Below are 22,498 nucleotides of genomic sequence, written 5' to 3' on the forward strand. Positions count from 1 at the left end.
AACGTAATACCCTCTAGCTCCATCCATGTTGTTGCAAATGGTAGGATTTGTTTTCTTCTTATGGCTGAATAATATTCCATTGTGTATATGTACCACATCTTCTTTATCCATTTATCTACTGATGGACACTTAGGTTGCTTCCATTTCTTGGCTACTGTGAATAGTGTTGCAATAAACATAGGGGTGCATAGATCTTTTTCAAATTGGGCTCCTGCATTCTTAGGGTAAATTCCTAGGAGTGGAATTCCTGGGTCAAATGGTATTTCTACTTCTAGTTTTTTGAGGAACCTCCATACTGCTTTCCACAATGGTTGAACTATTTTACATTCCCACAAGCAGTGTAGGAGGGTTCCCCTTTGTCCACACCCTCACCAACATTTGTTGTTGTTTGTCTTTTGGATGTTTGCCATCCTAACTGGTGTGAGGTGATATCTCATTGTGGTTTTAATTTGCATTTCTCTGATTATTAGCGATGTGGAGCATCTTTGAATGTGCCTGTTGGCCATCTAAATTTCTTCTTTGGAGAAGTGTCTAATCAGATCCTCTGCCCATTTTTTAATTGGCTTATTTGCTTTTAGTTTGTTGAGGGGTTTGAGCTCTTTATATAGTTTGGATGTCAACCCCTTATCAGATATGTCATTTATGAACATATTCTCTCATACTATAGGATGTCTTTTTGTTCTACTGGTAGTGTCCTTTGCTTTTAGTTTGATATAGTCCCACTTGTTCATTTTTGGTCTTGTTTCCCTTGCCTGGGGAGATATGTTCATGAAGAAGTTGCTCATGTTTATGTCAAAGAGATTTTTGCCTATATTGTCTTCCAAGAGTTTTATGGGTTCATGACTTACATTCAGGTCTTTGATCTATTTTGAGTTTACTTTTGTGTATGGGGTTAGACAATAATCCAATTTCATTCTCTTACATGTCCAGTTTTGCCAACACCAGCTGTTGAAGAGGCTGTCATTTCCCCCATTGTACATCCATGGCATCTTTATCATATATTAATTGACTGTATATGTTTGGGTTAGTATCTGGACTCTCTATTCTGTTCCACTGGTCTGTGGGTCTGTTCTTGTGCCAGTACGAAATTGTCTTGATTACTGTGGCTTTGTAGTAGAGCTTGAAGTTGGGAAGTGAGATCCCCCCTGCTTTATTCTTCCTTCTCAGGATCACTTTGTCTATTCAGGATCTTTTGTTGTTCCATATGAATTTTAGAACTATTTGCTCTAGTTCATTGAAGAATGCTGTTGGTATTTTGATAGGGATTGTATTGAATCTGTAGATTGCTTTAGGCACAATGGCCATTTTGACAATATTAATTCTTCCTACCCATGAGCACGGATGTCTTTCCATTTATTGGTTTCTTCTTTAATTTCTCATGAGTGTCTTGTATTTTTCAGAGTATTAAGTCTTTCAGTTCCTTGGTTAGGTTTATTCCTAGATAATTTATTCTTTTTGATGCAATTGTGAATGGAATTATTTTCCTGATTTGTCTTTCTGATAGTGCATTGTTAGTGCATAGGTATGCAACAGATTTCTGTGTATTAATTTTGTATCCTGCAACTTTACTGAACTCAGATATTAGATCAAGTAGTTTTAGAGTGGGTTCTGCAAATAGGGACAGTTTGATTTCTTCTTTACCAAACTGGATGCCTCTTATTTCTTTGTGATGTCTGATTGCCATGGCTAGGACCTCTAGTACTATGTTGAATAAAAGTGGGGAGAGAGGGCATCCTTGTCTTGTTCATGATCTTACAAGAAAAGCTTTCAGCTTCTCACTGGTAAGTATAATGTTGGCTGTGGGTTTGTCAAATATGGCCTTTATTATGTTGAGCTACTTGCCCTCTATACCTATTTTGTTGAGAGTTTTTATCATGAATGGATGTCGAATTTTGTTGAATGCTTTTCCAGCATCTATGGAGATGACCATGTGGTTTTTTTCCTTCTTTTTGTTGATGTAGTGGATGATGTTGATGGATTTTCAAATGTTGTACCATCCTTGCATCCCTGGGATGAATCCCACTTGATCATGATGGATAATCTTTTTGATGTACTTTTGAATTCTGTATGCTAATATTTTGTTTAGTATTTTTGCATCTATGTTCATCAGAGATATTGGTCTGTAGTTTTCTCTTTATGTGGTTTCTTTGCCTGGTTTTGGTATTAGAGTGATGTTGGCCTTATGAAAGACTTTGGGAGAATTCCCCCCTCTTCTACTTTTTGGAAAACTTTAAGAAGGATGGGTATTAAGTCTTCACTAAATGTTTGATCAAATTCAGCAGTGAAACCATCTGATCCAGTGGTTTTTTTCTTAGGTAGTTTTTTGATTACCAATTCAAGTTCTTTGCTGGTAATCAATCTATTCAGATTTTCTGTTTCTTCCTTGGTCAGCCTTGGAAGGTTGTATTTTCCTAAGAAGTTGCCCATTTCTTCTAGGTTATCCAGTTTGTTATAATTTTTCATAGTATTCTCTCCTAACCCTTTGTATTTCTGTGATGTCCATAGTGATTTTTCTTTTCTCATTTCTGATTCTGTTTATGTGTGTATAGTCTCTCTTTTTTCTTAATAGGTCTGGCTAGGGGTTTATCTATCTGCTTATTTTCTCAAAGAAGCAGCTCCTGCTTTCATTGATTCTATTGTTCTATTCTTCTCAATTTTATTTATTTCTGCTTTAATCTTTATTATGTGCCTCCTTCCACTGACTTTTGGCCTCATTTGTTCCTTTCCTAGTTTCATTAATTGTGAGTTTAGACTGTTCATTTGGTATTGTTCTTCTGACAAATCTCTTAATAAACTCTATTCCAACAATAAAATAACTTTCATTTTGTGTTTCTTCATACTTTTCCTCTTCAGAATTGTATATATCACCTTTAAAAATCGTTTGCATTGGAAAGTTTGCTGCTTTGTTACAATAGTGGTTGTGATGTATGCACGTCATAATCCTTAACTTTCCAAAAGCAAAATGAATGCTGCTCTTTTTATATTTCTCTATCCCTTTGAGAATTCTACATGCATTTTTTGCTTAACCAACAGAGAAGTGCAGATTTAAAAACTGAGCTCCTAAACCCAGAAATATACTCACCATTTTTATGTGCATGCTACCAGAGACCATTAAAAGTCAGAAGTCAGAAGGTGCAGACCCAGCTGGAGGACTTCCATCAGGTCTCTCAAAGTCTTCTCCCTGCCTGGGTCCACACAGGGGCTCCACCCACATACAAATCCTGGTGTTTGAGAACATGAAGTCATTTCTCCTCTGGGCCGTGCTATTTGTGTGTGCGCGTGTGTGTTGGAGGGAGGGATTTATGGCAGTGATAGTACTTTCCCCAGCTTTCCTGGGGAAAGGCTAGAGAGGGACTCTGAAAGTGGTCTGGGTCCATCAACAGTCTTAAACTCTGGAGAAAGCTCTGAATCCCTGGGAGTCATTAGTACATACACAGCAGGCATGCATCTCATGAAACTGTCCAATCTCCTATAGGGTCCAGACAGCAAATGAGGCCCGTGGAAATGTATCCCTTGATATAAAAAGGATTCATTACTTCATGTAAGTAAAATTGGGTATTCATTCGTTTGTTATATAAATGTAATACTGATGGGCCATTTGCTCCCTTCCCCTATTTCCAAGAATTATTATGAGTCTAAACAAGTGAGTCATAATGAGTCCCAGCCTACCTGGAACAGAAGCATGCTTTTTTCTTTCTTTCTTTACTCCTTAGAGCTACTGAAAATAGGGCAAAACTGTTTTTGACCATTCTTTAAAACAAATTTATGTGAAAGAAATAACTCATTGTCCTAGATAGTAGAAAAATGTCATAGGTGCATTGATTAATAGAAAGTTTATGATAAATTGAAGGAGGTAATAGGGTGAATTATTTTGTTTCATTGATTTATGCATTTTTGATTTTTTGATTTGAAAGGAAGATGTCAGCATATACTGATTTATACTTTAGCTTCAAAATTAATTAGAGGGGACCTTACCAAGTATCATGAACCCCATATTTTTTTGTTGTATATATAGATGATGTTTTTAATGCTTTTGTGAAGTCAAGTATGGTGTCACAAGGATGGTCATTTTTTCTATGATAAAAAAGTAAATAAGTGAATATAAATTGAGTCACCATGATCAGTCAGGCAAAATCAGATGAAAAGCAGATGAGTCTGAGTCAATTGGCTGGAGAACTTACCATTATTTCAGTATTTCTGAATAGAAATAGTTACGGAATCAGGGAGTGAAGAGAATATTCTATAAAAATGAACACGTAGAACTTAAAGATTTGTAGAATATGTATTTTATACATGTTTAGACCACCTTCATCCCTCCCTTTTCCCTGTAAAATACCAGGGGCAGATCCAGAGTCCCAGTGGCACACAGGAAGTATGCATGGAGGGACTGGCACTTGGTGAGAAAATGGATTTAACAAATCCCAGTGTTCCCAATTTCTCTGCCTTTTGGGATACTAAGCGTTGATTCACCAGTCGAGATATGTCAAGTCCCTTCTGCCTGCTAATGGAGCGACTTTACTTCCTGTCCCCAACCAGCCCCACATAGAACCCTCTTTGCAGTTCCCTTCATTCAAGGCCTTCCCAACATGCTGGAATAATTAGCTTAGTCAGTCCATCCACTTAAGAAACCAGTCACCTGACTGGGGGGTTGGGGGGTGAAAGTAATCAAATGAGCTACTTTGATAAATCATCTAGTCTTCTGCTAAACTAAACATAGCTCTGGACAATTCTAGTTTTGGAAAAACTAAAATCTAAGGTTGGGGTCGACTCTTCAATCATTCTTGATTTTATTAATTCTTTGTAAGAGTTTGGGCTAGAGTAAAAGTCCAGTGCATAGTAACAGAGATGCATGGTAGCAGGGAAGGGAAGGGGAGGACAGCCGACCAAAGACGGCCATAGGGAGGGGCTGGGGCTCTGCTCTGCAACTCAGATGAAAAGGGGCTCAGAAAGCATCAAAGATCCAATTTTAATAAACACTTTGAGCCCATTTAATTTCATAGAACATTCCACACCCTCCTACTGAGTATGACTGATGTCAAATGAGTGCACATGAGACAATGCATGACTCAAAAGCACCGTAGTGTTGTCATGGAGAATCAAAGCTACAGGGGCTCAAGGGGACCACGTTTGGACATGGCAAGTCACCATATCACTAGAATCCATCACCTCTACAATTTAGCCTTCTATTCAAATTTTCTCAATACCCCAAAATTAATTTTACTCATTTAGCACTTGACATTAAATTTTATTGACCAGTGGCTATCTACTTATAATAACAATACTATAATATCTTATATTTTGAAACAAGTTTCAGATCCATCCTTTAACTCTGCCACCCAGAAGCCAATCATGTATTCTTTCACCAAGTGTGCATGGAGTGATAATCACATACAAACCAGTATTTGAGGTACCTGAGATATGCAGACCATATCCTTATCAATTGGCAAAGGTCCCCTCCCCTCAGAGTACTTACATTCTACCAAGAAAAGGGAAAAAAGGAAAGAAGAAACAAAAACCCAAACCTAATAAATAAAGTAACAGTATAATACACCAGGAGTGGGTAAGCACTGTAACTGGGAGAAAGAGCCTCCTGGGCCCAGTGAGGGGCACTCTGCATGGGCTCTGGGGTGGGGCAGGCTTGATAGTTCTTACTGAGAAGCTGGATTTGAGCAGGTTTAAAGGAAGAAAGGGAATGGGTAAAGACAAGACATCTAGAAAAAGGGAATGGCAGGTAGAGGGCACAGCTGGGAGAAGAACCCCACGGTGGGAAGTGCCTGGTATGGTGTAAACCCAGAGAGAAGGCTGGGGGAGGGGGAGGGGGACATAAAGGGAAGTCAGGAGAGGGGGACCGAATCAGAGGAGGAACTGATCCTCTAGGCCCTGGGGACTCACTGTAGATCCTGACTTGAATTGCAAGTTGAATGGAATTCATAGCGATGGCACTTCTGCAATCCTGGATGCTAAAAGGATCAGTCCAAGTACTGCATTGAGAGTGGATGTGGGAGGGCTGGGGAATGGCCAGGATGACTTTCAGTACATTAATATCATAACCTAGAGGGAGGGAATGGCAATTTGTACAATGGTTATAGTTGCCGAGAGGTCAGGGTTGGCTGAACACTGGGCATTTTCTGCAGGTCGAGCCAGCAAGGTTTGCTTATGGAGTAGATGCGGGCTGGAGACACAGAGAGATCAGGCAGGCTCCTGTCTTGAGCAATTGGAGTTGCTGTCCACTGTGACGGAAAAGCTTGTGTTGTGAGTGTGTGTGTGTGTGTTGTATATGCGTGTGTGTGTTGTGTATGTGTGTGTGTGTGTGCATGCTTGTATCAGAACAAGGTCTGCAGGAGAAAGTAAAGGGAAGGAGGCAATAGGTGTGGATTTAAAGAATTTTTCTGTTAATAACCTGAATTCCAGAAAGAAGAGTAGAAACCTCCCAGGAATTGGAAAGGGAAAGGAAGGGCTCATAATAGGAGATCCACAAACCTTTGTGAAGCTTGGAATGCAAGGCATGAAGAGGCAAGTTGGTTTAATGACAGATGAAAATCGTGACAAGAAGCACTATGAAGTGACAGGACTCAGGGGAGGCAGGGGGACCAGAGCATGAGCTTTCCCAGCATGGAGGGCGCTTTCCCGAGTCTCCCCTCCACCTGCTGAAGACCGGAGGCCTCATTCTGTGTGGTGGTCTTCTGCTCATGAGGCTTCCTTGTCCCAGGGAGGAGGCAGAGACCCCAGGGACAGGGTGCTCTCAGACCAGTGGCTGCCCCTCCCGATCCCCACGGGAAAGGGCTCTGCAGCTCCGAGTGTACACTCTCTGCCATGACTCCTGTCACAGAGCACAGGCCTTCCTGGGACACAAACACTCAAATGTTAAAATAAGGTGCCCACCCCCTGTGGCACCTGATGAGGGAAAGCATGGGCTGCAACCCGGAGTGGGAGCCTCTTCTCCTCCCAGATCGTGCATGGCAGGGGCCTGGGGCAGACCTGTCTGTGAAACATCAACAAGAGGCATGTAAAGATACATTATTATCTCTGTTTGCAAATATGAGATGAAGAGGGGAATTGTTTGCTTATGATCACACCTAAATGTATCAAACATGAATGTACAGAAATCTTTAATACAAGGATTCACCAGTAGAATATGTAAAGTCATCTGAAAATATGTAAAGTGCTGCTCTGAGTTTGATAAGATTGCTCCATTTATAAAATTATTATACTGCATAATGCTCCTCCAGATACAAAAAGCCTGGAAAGAAAAATGTTTAAAAATCTAGAAATAAAGCTATGTTAATTATGTCCCTGGAAAATAAATGAAACATTTTAGTCAAAGGAATCTCCCTGGAAGAGGGAACCACCTTAAAATTCAAGGTAGAGTTATTAAAATGGAAGATTAAGGTCTTGGAAGATTATCATCAAGATAATGTTAAATAAGTTTCCATTAATTATTAATTATTTAGCATTTGTTTGGCGCTTATTTATTAAGCACAGATTCAGAGAAAGATGGCAGCAAAATTAGCCTTCAACAACTTTTAAGAATTCTGTTAGGAAGGTACAGAATGTACTTTAAAAATAAGTCAAATATTCCACATATAGGAACCATATCAACTAGTTAAGTCTGAAAGAGAGAAAGGTTATTTGTTTGAGGTCTCACAACTAGTGATGGCTAGTCCAGAGAACTGGTTGAATCAGAATTCTGAGAAATTTCTTCTCTGAAATATGTATCCAAAGATAAAGGAAAAGTTTCATCTCAGAGAGGTATGATGTGAGAATCAGTGATATTAGATACACAGAATGAATTTTGTAAACCTTAAAAATTGATCCCAGAATAAAGAAGGCTTAACAAGTAATTCAACATATCATAGAGAGATAAAGTATAAAAAGAAGTGGTTCTGAATATAGTAATCTAGGTGATGAAAGGTTAAACAACAGAAGGTATAAAAAAACAGGAGCAAGATAGAAAGGGAGAAACAAAAGCAGAGGCAGAGAGACAAAGAGAGACAGAGAATGGGAGACTGACCGAGAGGGGAAGAGGAAAATAAGGAGGAGAAAAATAATTACAGATCTGATGCAGGAACAATATTGGGCTGTTCTGGACCAACTCAAGAATCAAGAATTTTCATTTCCATTTCATAATATATGAAAGACTCAGAATGAAAGCATCTTAAAGGGAATAAGAAATGATAATGGATGTCCTGAAATCCTTGTTTAATCCAGGGTTGATTCATTTGAAGGAATTCTCAAGAAAATGTGTGGAGCCATCTGGAAAAAGGCTGATGAGATTCCTCCATTTCTAAAATCATCATGTTCCACGACGTCCCTCTACATGCGAGGATTTCGTATTTTCTGCTTGGTCCCAGTGGGAACAGTTGCACAGCAATAAGGATCAAAGTGCTGCTCTGAGTGGAGGCGTCCCCGGGGGCTCCACTCCACCACCGGGACCATTGCCAGGCTTTGCGTGCTCAGGAAGAGGATTTTAGGAATATTCAGGACTGACGTTAACAGCATGGACAAGATTACTACTGAATGCCGGATCTCCTGCCTCTGCCTCTGTCACAGGTGGTAGAGTGAGAGGAATTATGTCACAGATGAAGAAGTAAGGTCGGAGAAGACCGGAGAGCAGCTGGGTGAATGTGTAGATGTAGGACCCGTTGGTGACATTGTAAAAGGAGATTTCGCCTGCTTCATAGTCCAAGAAAATCCCAACCCGGCGAGGCCGCTCTGGGTGGAGAGGCACCGATGGGGAGGCGAGAACCATGTACTCACTCTCTTTCAGGAGCCACACGGCCCAGACCCCGTTCTCCGGGGACGGAGTGGTTTCCCCCTTCCTTGACACTGTGTCTCGACAGACTCCTAGACCCCACTCTGCTCTTTCTCCAACCACGACTTCCCAGTAATGCCTCCCCGATGAGAAGTCCTGCAAGCCCAGCACACAAGGCCATGTGTCAAATCTCTCCTCATTGTTGGGGACGTCCCTCCAGAGCTCTGTGTCCTGCACGCTGCGCAGATCGGCGGTCAGGAGGAGGCTCGGATGTGCGGTGGACGGGTCCAGCTTTACATCAACTGTGGAGAGAATGTTGTGGACCAAGTGAAAAGGCAGAAAAGACTGGTAGAAACTTAGGAAGCCAAGATGTTGGGGAAAGCAGCCACGCTGTTTGTCCTTCTCTAATAACTCCTGTAGAAAGCAAAATTCACACTTCACCTTGCAGGGCATGGAGTGTATTCTTCACCACTTTCAGATGTATTCACTTCTGCAGAAGCCAGGGTTCCTCACTGCCCAGTAAAAACACAACCACGTGCATAAGCGTTTAGACACCTTTCATCTACATCCAGAGCACAATGGATGCTCTTAGGAAGATCTTCTGTATTTACAATAAAATTTACAACTCCCTTGGGATTTTCTTTCTTTCTCAAAACCCATAGGAAAATTTCATTAAGATGAAATCCAACACTTTAAAAGCCATGATACCGTGGTCAGCAGAATTCTAAGGCAAGCGCTACAGCATTCAGACCTCGGTGGTACGCTTACGATTACCGTATATCACATGACAAGAGGGAGCTTACTGGGTGGGCCTCAGATAATCGCATGAGCCCTTTGAAATCAGAAAACTGCCTTTGACTATGGGCTGGGGACAGAAGGGGAAATCAGGGATTCGGATCTGATGTGTCATGCTGGATTTGAGGATGGGGTGGGGCACCTGAGGAGATGATGAGTGACCTCCAACTGACCTCCAGCAAGGAAAGGGGATCAAAGTGCCATAACCACCAGGGACTGCATCAGGCCACCAAGCTGAATAAGCCTGCTGGTGGACGATTTCCCAGATGCCTCAGAGAAGGCAGCCTGGCCAACACCTCAACTGACCTTGTAGAGCCCTAAGCAGAGACACCAGCTGAGTCCACCTGGAGGTCTGATCTGCAGAACTCTACCACCGTGATGGAACAGAACCTCAGCAAAGTGCTTGCGTGCATCTTCCCAGTGACTTCCAAACTGAGGAGCAGCCAGCTGTTGGAGCTCACCTCACAAGGCCTCTGGAGCACAGGGATGCTGTTGAGAGGCCTGAGCTTCTCTTTCTCTAAGACTAGTTGATGTGCCCTCCTTCCCCTCCAACTCACCACCCCTACTGGGTCTCCTTTGCTGTTTCCCTCTCCCTCTATCACTACATTGGAGAGACTGATGGTCTCAAGACTGGGCCCTCCTTTCTCAGCTGGCTCCCAGCTTGTTCTCAGGCTGGCGGGCTCACAGCTGTACTGAAATACTATTCACATACTTACTGATTCTGAGTGCCTATCTCTACCTGACCCTTCCTCCTGAAAGTCCGTATCTGTAGATTCACCTGCCTCTGTTGTCCACATCTGGGTATTTAACACTTGTCACAGCATCAGTCTGAAACCAAGCTCCCCTCACCTTCAGCATTAAATATCGATGTAAATGGTGACTTCACTAGGCCGATTCTGGAGACGTAAACCTCAGAAGCACTCATGACTTCTTTCTCTGACAGCTCCTGTCTAATCCAACAGCAGATCTGGCCAGCTCTCCCTCTGACGTAGACCAGGACTCTGTCCGGTACTACCACCCTGGTCCAATCCACAGTCACCTGACTGAATGACACAAGGGCTCCCATGTCCTCCTCCCACATCATGCCTCACTCCTCTAATACAGTACACGGCGTGAGCCTCACAAACACAAATCCAATCATGTTAGTCCTCCATGTACAACCTCTCACTGATTTCCAGTCTCACACAGAGGTGATGCACCTGCTCACAGTGGCCTGCCTGTGTGGTCCTGAGCCTCTTGGGCTTGTCTTGGCCTCTCTGACCCTCCTCTCACTCATCCCGCAGCAGCCACAGTGACCCCCTCATTGCTCCTGGAACACATCTTCCATGTATGCATCTCAGGCCTGCCACTCATTACTTCTCCTGCCTGGAATGCTTCCCTCCGCATCAGGTATTTGCTGAGTCATATTCCCTGCTGGGTGAGGTCATCCTGGATCCTCATATTCAAAATTAGGTGCCCTGCTTCCAACACTTGTGGCCACCCTTACCTTATTCTCGTTCTTTTCAACATTCTGTATCCCCTTCCAGCATTCTGTGTATTTTGCATAACTTAAGTAAATATTTGCAACATGAAGCTATGGATTTGTGGGATTTTTGTTCTTATTGTGCAATATATCGTAATGCTTAGAAAAGTGGCTGGCATAAAATACTCAGTGTTTGTTGGATGGATTATTTAATTGTATAATTCAGTAAAAAGGAAAGGGGATACGAGGACAGTGGTTATGACAGCACAATGACTGCAATAATTAACAATTCATGCAGGTCTTATGTATTAACCTGCACATGGTGACATGGATACAGTCATTGCACAAGACTGCTAAGCTGGGTTTTCTTGTTCTGGGACAAAACTGTTTCCCTCTAAGTAGAAAAACCATGATTTGTTCCCAGTCTGCTTCATTAACTGGATTAGAAAAATTAAAAATACTGAATCTATACTGTTTTAAAAAACAACATAATCAGACCACACAAGTTGATTTATGAAACCACGGTTATTCCTACATTAAAAAGAAATAACTGAACATTTTATTTTATTGACTAATTTAATTATCAAATTGACAGATAATATAATAAACCAAACCTCTCATTATTAGATAACCTTTCATATTGATGACTTTCTTCTGTTTTCAAGTGCATTTCATTCAGCCCTCCAAATTCTTTTACAGCATTTTATAAAGAAGGAAATGGAGATTCATTGCAATTAACAATGCTGATAGCATAGCTATTAAAAATGAAGTACACGTTCCAGCCCATTGTTCTAACAACTGTAGATTAAATGGGTGTCAATGACTGACATTCTTTAGGAGGATTCACTAATACCCTAAAACCCTTCCTTCTGAGCACAGGGCTCCCTCCCGCCCCCCCTTGGAGTTTGCCCTGACCGTGGCACTCACTTCCATTTTTACTTTCAGGGAAGCCACATGCACCCCTTTAGCATGCACACCGGTAGGGCCAGCACATGATTTTCCGTAACCTTGCCCTTTTCCATGGCTGACAGCAACAGGACGGAGGGGAGGCTCTATCTGCACAGGTCCCATAGTGAGATTATGTGAAACAAAGCGCCCCACAATCCAGTGGTGTTTTAATAACATGATTTAAAAATGAACCTCTGCTGACTTTAGCCTGGAAGCTTTGGACTCCTTCGTTACCGCAGCCTGACTGGTGCCATAACAAACTCTGGGTAACAGCCAGACCCAGGCACGGGGTTCCCGAGGGCCTAAGACACAACCTACCTTGGAACTTCCTCAGCATCTCCCGCATCCCGGGGATGCAGCACATTGTCTTCAGCTCCATGGGGACGGTCTCCAGGTCCAGATGTAGGACATCCTTACTTCTGAGAAGAGCACAGATGGACAGCTGTCAGTAGGGTCACCTGCCAACCTCCTCAGCATCTCCCGACCCATTCTCTGATTCAGAAAGTAAACATACCTCCTCAGGACTTCTTTCACCCCCTGAAAGTGAAATAGAAACACAGCAGGCGTGAGACCTCTGAACAGCTTCGGGCAGACTGGGGACAAACCATGAGCATCTCTCTAGGGGGGATTGGGAATCATTGACCATCAGGATAAAACTATGGCCGAGATGAATGTCTCTTAGTAAAAGCCAAAAAATAGGCTCATGAATCAAAGGGTTTCATGAACTTAAAATAATAGAATCAGTTTGTCTCTGTTGGAATTGAATCAGACTACACAACATTTAGGTTAATTCCTATGACATCTATCAGTTTAATTTCTGAATTGGTAATTCTGACATGTGGATATTTTTAATGAAGTGCTGTATTCTGGTCAAAAGTAGATGGAGTTAGGGTAAAAATAGATGTTAAATATCTGCAGAACATATTTGAGGAACAGTGAAAGGCACAGATGTAGAATGTTACTGTCAGTGTCTCCATAACAGAATCCCAATCCTTACTCCTCTGAACCAACACACCAGAGCCATGAACTCGTGTGGTGACAAGGTTACTGAAGTGGATAAAAGGAAAAAAGTAATTCATATCTCTAACATTCTCTTAAAGTAGATTATAAACCACTTGCATCATATGTTCCCTCTCCTTTTAAAAATAGCCACTCTCAGATAAATTTTGACAGGGCATAAAAGGAGGGAAATGATTAGCTTTACTTTTCTGGGAAGGCAGCCTTATTTTGGACCATTGGGAGCAAAATGTTGCTTCTTGGTCATGGGGAAGAAAAGGAAAGGTGGGTATAAAATGAAAATAAATTATTTGAGAACATATTCTCTCTAAGATTTGCATTGCAAATCACAACAATTATTTGGCAGTAAGAAATGCTTGTTTTCAACAAGTTGGGCTTCAATATATGGTCAAATAAGAGGATGAATGTGACTGAATATGCTGAAGTTTACATTTACTGTCTGAAATGTAGAGACACAATTCCTGTCTGACCATTAGCTGACTCACAAGGAAATGGGCGTAGTAATAATGACGATGATGATAATAATAAGTTTTACTGATATATAGAGAAAACAAAGACAAAATGGGACAAATGAAAGAAAAGTGCTTTGTAAATTTTATTCATTACATGACCACCCCCACCCCCACTACGTGACCAGTGCTGCCCAGCCAGTGCTGCCCAGTCACTGTCCTTCCGGGTATGTGAATGGCGTCAGTTCAGAATCCCCTACGTGCATCAGCGAGGATACAGATGAGGCGTGCCAGGGAATTCCAATTGTGGTGTGTTCTATCACGGCGACCCACAGCCGTCAATGACGCCTTCCCAGTTCTCCTGGGATTTAACGCCCTCACAGAGGATTAAGAACAAATATTTCCTTTCCTGGGTTATTTGTCTTTTCTGTAAAACCAAATAGATGGTAAGCAAGCTCCTTGGATCCCACGTAACTCCTACCCATGGTGCCTGGATGAGGCAAGCCATAGGGGCTAGTGAATTAGCATCTGCCTCAAAATTCAACATGAACATTTCAAGCTTGGATATTAACTGAAACTTACCAAAGACTTTCGGGATTGGGCAGCACTGAGCACAACAAAATAGTCATTGACCAACTGACCCCGAGGTTTAAAGAAGGGTTTTTCAGCCAACAGAGTGTAGGTTGTCCTTTTTCTATAAATCACTGAATTAATTTTTTTAAATATGTAGGTTTAGTGAGAATGTTTGATATCATTACCTGGGTGATGGTTATGAGTGTACACACGTCAGAAATTTTAGAGTTAAAAAATAAAAAATATTTAGGTTTTTGTCTTATAAACGTAGTATGAACTTTTATAATTCTTTTAACATGAACTACTTTGTGATTCTCTACTTTCCCTTCTAGTCCTGATGTGAGGATTTAGAATGAGATGCTTTCTCTGTACCTTGTAGGGTACCCTTTCCCTGCAGAGCATAAACGCCTGCCTGGATGGTCCCTGAAGACCCCTGTCTGCCTCACTCCCCCCAAGCGGCCAGCCTCACCTCCAACAGAGCCGCGGCGGGACGCTGGCACCTCTCCTCCAGCTCCTGGGCCAACTCCTTGAGGGCCCTGCCCTGCTGAGCCAGCCAGGCCCTGCCCTCCCGAAGTCTGTGCAGGGTGGCTCGCTCCTCTTCCTCCAGCCGCCTCAGCTGCAGCTGCTCCTCCCAGGCCAGGAAGCCGCGGGATTTCTCAAACTCCAACCTGAAGCGCTGCCTCTGCACCTCCACCTTCTCCTGGAGGGACACAGGGGGCCGGTCATCGGCAGTGGGGGCCCAGTGCCTGGCTCCTGCTTCACGGACAGGATGGCTAAGCCGGGAGGCAACGTCCAGAGTGCTCACTGCCCAGATGTCTGTGTTTTTTAGCAAAATGCAAAAACCAGAGGCCACTCGTACAAGGAGTAGCTTCGTACAGGTTTCAAACCTAGAGTCTGAGAAGGGCTTTCGATTTGGTTTCCATTTTGCCACGGACCTGGGAACAAGGAACTTTTGCATTATATTTTACACATTATATATTACCAAATATAAAGTGTGTGGGAAAAGAGGAGTATGGGGATTGTAATTAAATATCCATTAAACTGTTATTCAGAGTAACTAACAGAATAGCTGCACAACAGAAGTGAAAATGTATCATCAGTCACCAGAAGAACAGGATGGATACGAATGAATCATGAAGAGAGATTAGAGAGGCCTGGGTTTGTGCGTGTAAGAAAAATGTGAGTAGGAAACATGAACATTACTTCGTGATATGGTGATCGTGAAACCAGAAGGCTGATGTTCCCAGCAGAGCCAAGGGAGAATCAAGCATTCAGGAAATCAACCTTGATTTCTACCCAAATCTCACATCTACAGTTTTTGAGTAGACCTAAGGGGCATACTTTCAGACAGCATTATAATACTAAATTTTATTCTCGTGAGACTTGTATGTTGACAACTTAGCTTTATACTCAATATAGAAGGCAAATTATTCTCGCACAGTTTCTCCACATTTGGATTCCCTGGCCCATTGACAAGTGTTCATTTGATTAATGGGCACAAGCTATGCTCTTTTTCTAGAAATCAATAAATATTAATAATGTTTCTCCCCAAGTAAGACCCAATATCGTTTTCAAATTTCCCAACTCTGTCTCATCCTCCCACATTCTAAACCACTAGCCTCCTAAAATCCTTCCTCCTTTAAATCCACCAGCCCTGAACTACGTGTCTTGGTCTGAAAATGACTCCTTTAATTTCTCGCCATCGTGCAGGTCGGGCCACCGACAGCGGGGCTAATGAACAGACAGTCTTGAAAATGGAGTCACATCTGGGCATGAGAACTGGCACGGTGGGGGGTTGCAGCTGTGATTTGTCTTTCTCTGACATCACCCTTTTGAGTAACACAGTTATGTCTATGGATATAGAAAGAATGGTTTTCCTAGAATCCAGAGTTAATCTCATCAAGCCATGTTTTGTTCCATTCTCGATGGTACATTCTCGATGGCAGAGATCATGCAAGTTTCCTTGACTTGGAACAGGGATAATGGAATCATCTCTATGTAGAATCATCAGTGGAGGGGGTAAAAAAATACAGGAGCCCAAATCTTGGATATAAAGTTCCTAATTCTGAAAATCTGTGGTCAGGTCATGACTGAAAATAATTGACCTGAATTATTAGCTTAAAAAGACAAGCATTATCAATAAATATTTAACTTTACATACAATACACATAGCTAAGGGAAAAGATCATAAGACTTACCACAGAAGAAAAATATAGCAAAAATAATCTTTATGGAAATGTCTGAGGATAGAGTGTAAGACAAAATTTTCAACAAAAGAGGAAGAAAAGAATTAGGAAAATACATAAAACAATCAGAGAAGAAGAGTTATTAGGAAAAGGACAAAAAGTAGAAATACTCTATAAAATAAATCTTATATGTAATGTACATTATGTAAATATGTAGAACTATACATATAGTTTCTATATATAATTTCTCATTCTTAAACCTATTGGCATCTGACCTGATGGTTCTTTCTTGTAAGTTTCCTTTTGTGTGTGTGTTCTTCTTTTTTGGGGGGTGGGGGGCTGTCCTGTGCATTGTACAGTGTTTCCTGGCTTTCCAGGTACCATGAGATGCCTGTAATACACCTGCACAACCCCAGGTGTGACAACAAAAATACCTATGGATATTGCAAAATAACCTTTTGAGGGGAAAATTGCCCTAGGTTGGGAACCATGCGTGTGTGTATGTGTGTGTGCAAATAGGAGGAAAAAGAGCTGATGAGGTAGAGAAAAGAGAAAAAATAGGTAATAACATACATGGATGGCTGAAAAAAGGCTGAAAGTTAAATTATCCTCTTATATGTGGGGTGATCACTTTCAGCTGTCTGTTATACACATCAATGCCATGAAATGTTTATTATTTCATTCACAAATTTTAGACCAGTACTGACAGTATGAGACCCTGCTCTAGGTGCTAAGAATGCAACAGTGAGTTACAGTAAGACCAGGAAGGCTGTTATTTTATAATCTGTGTTGGGGTAGTGTTAATAGACATTAAAAGAACACAGGTACACAATGAAATCTGAAGGGACCGGTGACACTGAGATGTTTTATGTGAGCATCTATGTAAGTAGAGCAAAAGCTTTGGAGCAAGGAAGATAGTTAAAGAGTGATTTAATGACCAGAAATTGGATCTTTCAGATAGGCAAACCACCTAACATGCCAATATTCCCCTACCTTCCAAATGACAGTTTTCTTCCCCACATGGATCTCCTGAGACAAGACCTCCTCCATTTCTTTCCTCACGAGCTCTAGGGCCATCTGGAGTTTTGCCTGTTTAGGAAGATATGTTGAGTCCATTACAGATGCTCTCCTTCAGGACCTAATACCCCACAGGTGTGTCAGGAAATAGATCAACCAAACAGACCCTAGTAAGCACCTAAAAATGTCCAACCTCTTTGATAACTAAGTTAAAAATAAACATATTAATATGTATTTTAAGTTTCTGTATTTAAATTAAATATAAATATTTAAATTATGTATATAATCTTAGTACCAGATATAACCAAAGATTTATCCAAAGTATGTTCATTGCAGCATTATTGAACATTGTAAAACTGTAACTAAAATGTTAAAAATCAGGGAGTGGGACCGAATTTATTTTATATCAACAGAATGGAATTATAATAAATGCAGAATATTTAATGACAAGAAATACAATTATAAGGTCAAAATAAATATATTTTATGTAATGTGAACACCAGTTTTGAAAAAAGTGCTTATAATGAGTATCTTCAAAACTAGGTATCAATCAATATTCAATACATGAAATCACATTTACTAACATTTGACTGAAAAGTGATATTATTCCTTATAATATATTTCAACTTCTTAGAGTGATTTACTACTTTATAACAAGAAAATTTTTTATTATTATTTGACCAGATGGAGTCTTGTAAGTTAGTAATTGTTAATTGAAAAAAGAAATACAGTGTCATAAATCTTACAAGAAACACAAAAATAATAATTTAATAGACACTGTTCAATCCTAGGACCTCTGCTAAATGTAAACACATATTTTATTGACAGAGAACATCCACAAGGCAACAGACATGCACACAATTTTTAAATTCTTCCCAAAGTCATTCAATAAATCTTAGGAAAAAATAGAAAAAAAATCCTCCAAAACTCTCTTCCCAGGGTCATTCAGTAAGTCCTACACAACAAATGCTTTTAAAGAGAGAATATTATAATGCTAAGCAAAACGCTGCACGTAAAATAGCAGAAAAATTCATAGATTCATTTGATGAGATGGGGGAACTAGCATTTGTTTGGTCTTTTCAATTAATAGAACAGACAGAGAAAAGCTCACCTAGATGAGGAAACTGAGCAAAAGCAAGGAGATAAAAAAGGTGTGGCATGTTTGCGAACAACCCTGGGTAGGCCAGCTTTGCTGGATCTCAAGTTTGACTAGGACAGGAGCCCTGTAAACACAGAACTTAGGCCCCTGGAAAGTCTTGATTGACAGGCTAAGGAGTTCAGAAGAATTTACATTATTTAATTAAGGACTAAACATAAGGAAGTTCTTTAGAAATATCACATCAGCCATGCTGAATGGTAACTGCTGCATAAAAAGAGGCAGGAAGATCGTACTTCGAAAGCCTAGCTGGAAAATAGCCAGCACCTGAATTTGTAGACGACAACCAAAAACAGGAAGGAAAATTAAGGTATTTTCAGGCAGGGACAGAGGGAAGATGGGGGAAATACCCCAAACTTCGATTTAAAACAATCAAAGTCATCATCACATTAATTTTAGAAAGTTAATATTTGCCATTCAATACTTCAGTTAAATATGTCAATAGATGTCAGAGTCAAAAGATGAATGTGCCTCTTTTGTGCCAGAGCTATTCCAGAGGTTAGTATGGATTTAAATGAGACACGTCCAAGAACTTGTGAAGAACAGCACTTTGGAGATTCTATTCTCTAGACCTCCACAGATGCCACTTCCAGGGATCAAATACTTCAGTTTGAGTCACCCCTTTATTGAGGATGCTCACAGGGTAGGTCCCCAAATGCCGCTGCACGGAGAGCAGCCTGCGTACTTGGCTCCTGGATCCCTACCTGAGGGCACACGGGCTTGAAAGGTGACCAGGGCTGAGCGTCCAGCCTGACACTATTCTAACAAACGTTCAGACCGCAGGGCTGTGTTGGTGGCCATACTAATTCACAGAGAGAGAAACGTACGCAGAAGCAAGGCATTACATGAGCTATCGCGAAGCGTTTGCAGTCCAGACGCATGGCTGTAATCCAGAGCCTACTGTACCCCAGACCATCATCTCCTGTAAAACCACCACCAGGGTTAAATTAAAGGGGAGGCCTCACGGAAAGGGGACGGTCGGAGTGGCGGTGCGTCAGAGCTCCTGAGCGGGGGTCCCAAAGGGGCCACCCCGGCGCCAGGCAAGCGGCCCCGCCCTGTGTCCCCGGCGGCTTCACCTGGTAGCCCCGGAGGGCCTCCTGCAGCGGCGCCGTGCGGTGGCCGCGGTGCTCGGGGCCGGAGTCGCACACCCAGCACAGAACCGCCCCGTCGTCCTCGCAGAAGCCGCTGAGCTCCTCGCCGTGCCGCGCGCACAGCCGCGCCCCCGCGGGCCCCGCGCCCAGCGCCAGGCGCCGCACGCTGTCCACCAGGCTGGCCAGCTGCCGGTTGGGGCGGAAGCTGTCGGGCGCGAAGGGGCCGCGACACTGCGGGCAAGCGAACAGCCCGTCCCGCGCGCAAGCCGTCCTCGCGCAGAACTCGGAGATACAGCGCCGGCAGAAGCTGTGCCCGCAGAGCACGCTCACCGGCTCCTGCAGGAAGTCCAGGCACACGGCGCAGCGCGCTTCCTCGCGCAGCCGCTCCGCGGGACCCCCCGAGGCCATGGCCGCCCCGCGCGTCCCCGGGCCGGCGCGGAGGGGACCCTGCGGGAGGGGCGGCGCCCCGGGTTTTATCGGCGGGCAGCGGGCGGGGCCCACGGCAGCCACTCCCGGGCAGGTCCGCCGGGGTACACCCTGGAGCCCGACCATCAGGAGGCCTAGCGCAGCTGCGGAGTTCCCCTGAGACAGGGACCATGAGCTTAGACAGCATAGGATGAGGGCCCCTGGAAAGAGCAAGGCAAGATATTTACGGTCAGAGCAATGTAACTACATGCAAGGAAACCCCCCTACTAAAACTCTATGTTAAACATTGAGCTCTAGAATCATTCTTCAGTGAGATCAGTTAATGTTCCCCAGATAAAGAAGAGTAGCACATGTTTTATTATGCTAATCATTTTTAACCATGTGTAAGATTCACTTTAGCATGCTAAAAGGCCCAGGCCTATGTGCTGTCTTTCCTCCTTCAGATCTGATGAGGTGATTTGGCAAACTGGGCAACAAATTTAGCATGCAGACCCAGCTGTAAACAGCATAGTAAAAGGCAGGAAGGATTCCACCTTAAAGATGACATTGCATTTTAACACCCGTGAAGTTTAAGAAGTAAGAACCTTAACTTTTTAGCAAACAATACCTCAGCCCACCTTAGGGGCTGGGCAGGCAGCTGGTATCTCAGGGAAAAAAAATCATCAGAGCAGGAAGTTGCTGGTGTTAAGTTAATTCTAAATATTCAGGGAGCACTTACCAAGTCCACACTCCTAAGACTTTATCCAGTTCCCCAAAAAAATACCCAACTGCCTATGAATCCCCCAGAGAGTGCACCACCCTGGGCTCTCTTGTCCCCTCCGGGCGCGAGCCAGGAGCTCTGTCCTCTCACTGTATCTCTCAATAGAAGCCTCTGCCCTGACTCTCCTACCCTGGGTGTGCTACGACTCCTCCGCAAACAAGAACCCGGCATCACCACCACTGCCCCGGGGCAGCCCCTGCTCCCGGGCTCCTGTGTGTGACTCACTCGGGGAGCCACAGCACTTTCCTGCGCTAGTTTTGGAACGACCCCACAGACTGCTCATCCTTGCGAGGCATAATGATTTCATAAACTTTTTCCAAACTCCCATTTTTTGCCTCCCCAGTTAGCTCATGATGAAGGAATGAGAGGTATGTGTACAATCAGGATAGACCTACAGCCCCAGAACAATTGGGAACATTCATGTTTTTTATTGATGTATACTTGGAACACAGTATTTCACTGGTTTCAAATGTACAACACACTGATTCCACAGTGACCCACACTATTAAACCCTTGCCCCCCTGGCGCAGCTAGTGTCACCGCAGAAGGATGCTGTGGAACCATGGACTGTATTCCTCCCCAGCTGGGCTTCATCCATGACTAATCAATATTTAACTATCTGGCCCATTTCAGTGAGGGTCCTGTAAGGCCTGCAGGCGTGTTTCTGTTGTTGCGGAGCTCTCTCTGCCGACAAGACTGTGGGCCAATACATTCCTTAGAAGGAGTAAGTCCAGCAGAGTCTGTCGGTACTGTGACTCCTGTGAGGTGGGGAAGCTGGGAAAAACGCAGAAGGCGCAGCATAATTTCACAGAGAGGATGTGAGTCCTACTCAGGATGGGCGTGGTGGGCTCCTCAGGTCCCCCGGGAAAACAAGTGTGACAGCGCCCGCCGCCTGAGCAAAATGTAATTTCCAATCTGAGTTGGAAGCTCTGGTGGGCATGCCTGTAGTCAGTTATTCCTCAGCATATGTTGGGGCCAGGAGTCTCAGCTGCGAACATGAGCTCAGCCACAAACACGAGCACAAGAGGTATGGCCTAGTGCTCAAGGACCCTTAAGGTCCTCCAGAAGTCAGGCCAACTAACAACTGCGGAAAAGGGCCCTCACTGGTGCTGCCAGGATGTGACTGACTGAACCAGCCTGCAGGGGCAGTCGGGTCCTCCAGGTCTCTGAGCTAACTGAAGAGTGAGTGAGCACAAGCCCAAAGAGGCTTTGGCAAGAGGAGCAGCCAGAGGACACAGCACACAGGACACGAACTGTGGAGGGAGGGAGCAGAATGCCCTGTGGTGAGCAGATACAGCCAGGCAGGCTGGTGTGTGGGCAGATGAGGACGCGTGGCTGCTGATAAGGGCCCAGGGAGGCAGCCACTGATGGATGACTCAGGTCCTTGTGGCTTCTGTGTGGTTTGTGGGTCCTTATTCTAGGGCTGAGGGCAGGGTCAAAAGGGTTTTGAGGTCATCTCCCTGACGTTTAGGCAGATAATTCTTTAAGAACAAACAGAGACAGGTAAGAGCAAAATCAAAGATGTGATGTTAAAAAAATAAAGTTAAAGGGCAGAGCGTCCCCATTAGAAAAGCAGACCCTGGTCCCAGGCTGAAGATCCTGCAACTTGCTAGCTGTGGGGGCTTAGAGGAAGTGGTGTCACCTTTCTGTGCCAAACTTCCTGTAAAATAGGAGCACATTGTTAGTGCCACTCCTCCAGGGATGTTCAGAGGAATAAATGAACTAATAGCACATATTTGATACAGGTTCTGGCTTGTAGTAAGTATATTTAATTAAAAAGGAGAAAAAAGGAGCAAAATGAATGAAAGAGGATCAGTGACAGAGAATGTCAGCACATGGGGACAGAGAGATGATTTTTCCATTTTG

The 22,498-nt window shown here is 43.2% G+C and overlaps 1 protein-coding gene across 1 annotated transcript; it reads right to left on the minus strand.

Moving 5' to 3' along the window:
• Window positions 1-6,506: 6,506 nt before the first annotated feature.
• On the minus strand, window positions 6,507-19,881 carry TRIM58 (tripartite motif containing 58). Its single transcript, XM_036994683.2, has 6 exons — window positions 19,432-19,881; window positions 17,176-17,271; window positions 14,466-14,696; window positions 12,472-12,494; window positions 12,276-12,376; window positions 6,507-9,054 (listed from the first exon to the last, which is right to left on the minus strand). The coding sequence occupies exons 1-6, from the start codon at window positions 19,852-19,854 to the stop codon at window positions 8,468-8,470; spliced, it is 1,461 nt and encodes a 486-aa protein (XP_036850578.1). The 5' UTR covers window positions 19,855-19,881; the 3' UTR covers window positions 6,507-8,467.
• Window positions 19,882-22,498: the final 2,617 nt, after the last annotated feature.

Source organism: Manis javanica, chromosome 14 (assembly GCF_040802235.1).
Source record: "Manis javanica isolate MJ-LG chromosome 14, MJ_LKY, whole genome shotgun sequence".
In the NCBI taxonomy this organism is placed as follows: Eukaryota; Metazoa; Chordata; class Mammalia; order Pholidota; family Manidae; genus Manis; species Manis javanica.